Consider the following 4,054-nt stretch of genomic DNA (forward strand, 5'->3'; position numbering starts at 1 on the left):
ATTGCCTAAAACGATAATGACTAAAATCTATCTAAAATTAACACCAATTATTGACTAAAACTAAAGCAGGTGTGCAAATAAAGACAGTTATAAAGAGAAGTGGAGGTGAGGTGTTTTACCCATCACTGATCCGAGGATGATGCCGACCCCTAGGCCTTTGCTCAGCACAATCTTCAGACATGGTACTGTAACAAAAAATAAAAAACATTCATTAGCTGGCTGACATCAAGAAGTATCACACACACACACACACACACACACACACACACACACACACACACAACACACACACACACACACACACACACATCCAGGATACCATCCAGTCGACTAAGTATAAAAGCAAGAGATGATCACATGAATTTGAAAGCAGGCAGAAATGAAACAAGTCTTCATATAAGTAACAAACTAGTGATTATGCTATGAACTACAATGCTGTCTCTCTAAATTACTTTCTACTTCCCTACTCTGGCTGTTTTACTATTGAACAAGGGCGTACACAATACAGTTTCATTTTTAAAAAAGGCTGAGTAATCTGAAAACAGCAGCTCACTGTAGTTTTGACCCAAACTCAAACAGGAGGAAATAGTGCTTTAGGGGACTATTTTCAGCAATGGACTGTTTACATTTAGTATGCTAGTCCAGTGAGTATTTAGGGCAGCAGGATGGTGTATGTGGAATTGAGTTGCCCTGTCACAGAAGGATGCATAAATTGCATAAAAACTAGTCCATGCATTTGTTACTTCTAGGCTGGATTACTGCAATTACTGCAGTCAGGCTGCCAAGATTCCCTAGTTGATCCAGAAGTCTGTAGCACGACAGGAAATACATATTTCTCCCTGTAAAATTCAGAATAGAAGCTGAACTCAAGATAAAACCACCAGTCCATCTGAGCTATAACCGCAATGTACAAGTTACTGAAGTTGAACACAGTGACATGTTAATTCTCAAGTCAAAGTTGATGACTCATGTTGACATGGGATGCGCTTAACTGTATAATTAAAACCTCTAAACTATATATGCACAGTATTCAACGTGCAACAGATTGCTTTTCAATGCACTAAAGTAAAGATAATAAACAATTTGGGCCAGGAAACTGTCGATGTAAATTACATGGTGGGGTCCTATTTCATATGTCAAAGCTGAATACTATGCTGCATCTTATCTTCATCTATAGATTAATCTTCAGCATTAATTATTTGAAGGAAGTTCAGTCACACCTTTCTAGTCTTCCGACCACTCAAAGCGCTTTTACACTACCTTTCACACCCTTTCACTCAGTGATGGCAAAGTCCATCAAACAGAAACTAACTCATTCATACACATTCACAGCAATTTGGGGTTCAGTATCTTGCTCAAGGATACTTCGACACGTGCTGGGTTCCTAGTAAGTAGCGTGGCCGGAGGAGCCGAGGATCGAACCAACAACCTTCCGATTAGCGGACGACCCGCTCTGCCTCTGCACCACAGCCGCCCGACTTGAACCCACAATGTCATACTTACTAGGAAAGCGCAGAAACAAACTGAGCTAACAAAGGAGTACGTGAGTTTATCTTTTCTCCTGAGTCTGAGCTCGCTGCTGACCTATGATATGCCGGCAAAAGGTTGCATGCTTTGTTTACTGCAGTGAATGTAACATTTAAAATGTCTATAAACACTAGACCTATGTTATTGTTGATTTGTGTACTCACATTATCCCAAATGTTTCTATTTATTCAGGTAACGGTGTCAACGGCATCATATCCCTTTCATGCATGCATCGTGGTTGTCTGCCAAAAGTCATAAATTGACTTTTTATCTAGTTTTATCCAGCCACATTTCACTGTACACGTTTTAGATCTTGGTGTTTTTTAACTCTATGTTTGAACTGGATAAAGGATTTTAGTCATTTAGTAATTGATCTTAACTTATCAGAGAAACAAGCTGAGCTAATGTTAGCAGCAGCAAGGTCTGCCCAGCAGCGTGGGAGAAACAGTGACTTTTAAGGTGGAACTGCTTTATTCCGTGTTTTTAGATGTTTTAATCAGCGGGTGTGTTTGTTTTGGAGAGGAGGAGACCTCTATGGATAATTGGGCTCATGGTAGAAACCTCCTGAACCATGAACACTGAAGGAATCCTAACTGAGAGAAGCTGACTAAAGCTGAGTGAAGACAACAACTCCCATGATCCCACTACTTTCTATCTTTAGTTATATTTTAAAAGTACTTGATTCTGTGTGATTCTTACGCACCAGTGCACCAAGGCAAATTCCTCCTATGTGTAAAAACTTACATGGCAATAAACCCAATTCTGATTCTGATTCTGATTCTGATTGTTCTGATGTGAGAGACCACCTTAGCAGCAGCAATAACATATTGGACGTTAAATATGTGTTACTTTGTAACTAAATAAAATTGAATTGAACTACATTGCAGCTTTCTTTTAACATTCTTTCAACATTCAACTCTTCCTTTACTGTGAATTGATGCAATCGGTGCTTGATGTCTTAGGTCTGGCTTGCAAAGTCAAAAATGAAAATCAAATGAAATGAATTAGTAATTACTTACACTACTAGTTGCTGGGGAAAGTAATTTTATTACTGTAATAGTATTACTAGTAATAACCCAGCACTCTTCCTAAATAAACATATTAGGCAAATAGATTTGTGAGGGGGAAAAAAGATTTTGTAAGTCATTACAATGAGAAAAATACTGACACTGTATCTCAAAATAACTTTATAAATAAAGGTTTAGTATCAGAAATTCATTATTTTGAGATATTAAGTCAAAATATTGAGAATTTCCTTGACAGGTCAGAATGCAAATGACATACTACAGAGCAACAGGAAATCAACATCGAGTCTTCCATGTTCCCAGTGCACTGAGCTCCCGGTACTCAACCTAATGACACTGAACTTACCGTCCAATAGGTTGAAATTGAGAAAGAACTCGTCGTAACATGATTCGGGCATAAAATATGTCAGTAAAAGTCCTTTGAAAGGATCCATAAACGATGACCCTTTATCCAGGACTGTTTTCTCCGCCATTGCGGGGATTAATATGACGTTGCCGTACAATGTGTAACACGTAAAGAGTTCCACCAGTTCGCATAATAATACAAAGGTTCCGCCGGTTGAACACAATCACAAATTAATTATTTTTTAAATGATAAACTTAACATAATAATGAAAATGATGACACAGTAACTAATAAAATGATATGAAAACCTTAAAAAACAGAATTCTGTTTTAATTTCAACTGTATATGGAGGAGTAGTTTAAATTTACGGAAGACTATTCGATTTATGTATATAAATAAATCTCAGGATCCTCCGGAGCCCCTAAAGTCCCCAAAAGGAAATACTTTTAATCTTGTTTGCACAAGTTATTTATCTTGTGGCCACAAGATCATTTACTATAAATTCATATGCATCTCTCAGATGCACACAGCGTTCATAATAATGGGAGAGAACTCATGCTTATCAAGTTTTTATTTTCACCTCAGAATGTCATACCATAAAATGCGTGCTGCTCTTGCTGAAATCTGAATGTCCGCCGGATTCTGTTTAGAGGGGCATTGACACTTAATAATAACAGAAAGCTATTGTAGTATCTGAAGGTTTACACATTTAAATTACATTTTGTTATAAGTTTAAATGATATTTTGTCAACATATGCAGTGTTAGCAGTTCATGAGGTTCAGTGATGTTCTTACTATGGAATGTTTGGTTAGGGGCCTCTCAATGGCCCCTGACCTCTACCTTGAAAACCCCCATCCACCCTTGTTACTTTACATATCTGGATTGGAACCAGATGTTTCTTTCTATCTTTTGGAGTAAACAACTGACCTATATAAACGTGTGTCCGATGCAAAATAGACGGAGTTGTTCATTTGGCAGGATGCTCTCCAAGCTCCCGGGGCTTGAAATGATGCTGTACTTTTTTGTAATAAACCTTTATATATACAATCAAGACGGTGTCAGCGGATTTCTCTTCAACACATCTTCACATCATTGCTACTCAATAACACTTTGTAATGGACAGACAGCACAAGACTTTAACACCAGAGACCAAAAT

At 37.8% G+C, this 4,054-nt stretch overlaps 1 protein-coding gene across 1 annotated transcript in view; it reads right to left on the reverse strand.

The window, feature by feature from the left end:
* mpdu1b (mannose-P-dolichol utilization defect 1b) overlaps window positions 1-3,053 on the reverse strand; it is a 7,483-nt gene extending 4,430 nt beyond the window's left edge. Inside the window, exons 1-2 of the mRNA XM_035675697.1 lie at window positions 2,899-3,053; window positions 120-185 (exon numbers count right to left, since the gene is read on the reverse strand). Coding sequence (XP_035531590.1) covers window positions 120-185; window positions 2,899-3,025 — 193 coding nt within the window. The 5' untranslated portion in view covers window positions 3,026-3,053. The remainder of the gene's footprint in view (window positions 1-119; window positions 186-2,898) is intronic.
* Between the last annotated feature and the right edge of the window lie 1,001 nt (window positions 3,054-4,054).

This window comes from Morone saxatilis, unplaced genomic scaffold, assembly GCF_004916995.1.
Source record: "Morone saxatilis isolate NCDOM2014 unplaced genomic scaffold, NCSU_SB_2.0 Contig4, whole genome shotgun sequence".
NCBI classification, from domain to species: Eukaryota; Metazoa; Chordata; class Actinopteri; family Moronidae; genus Morone; species Morone saxatilis.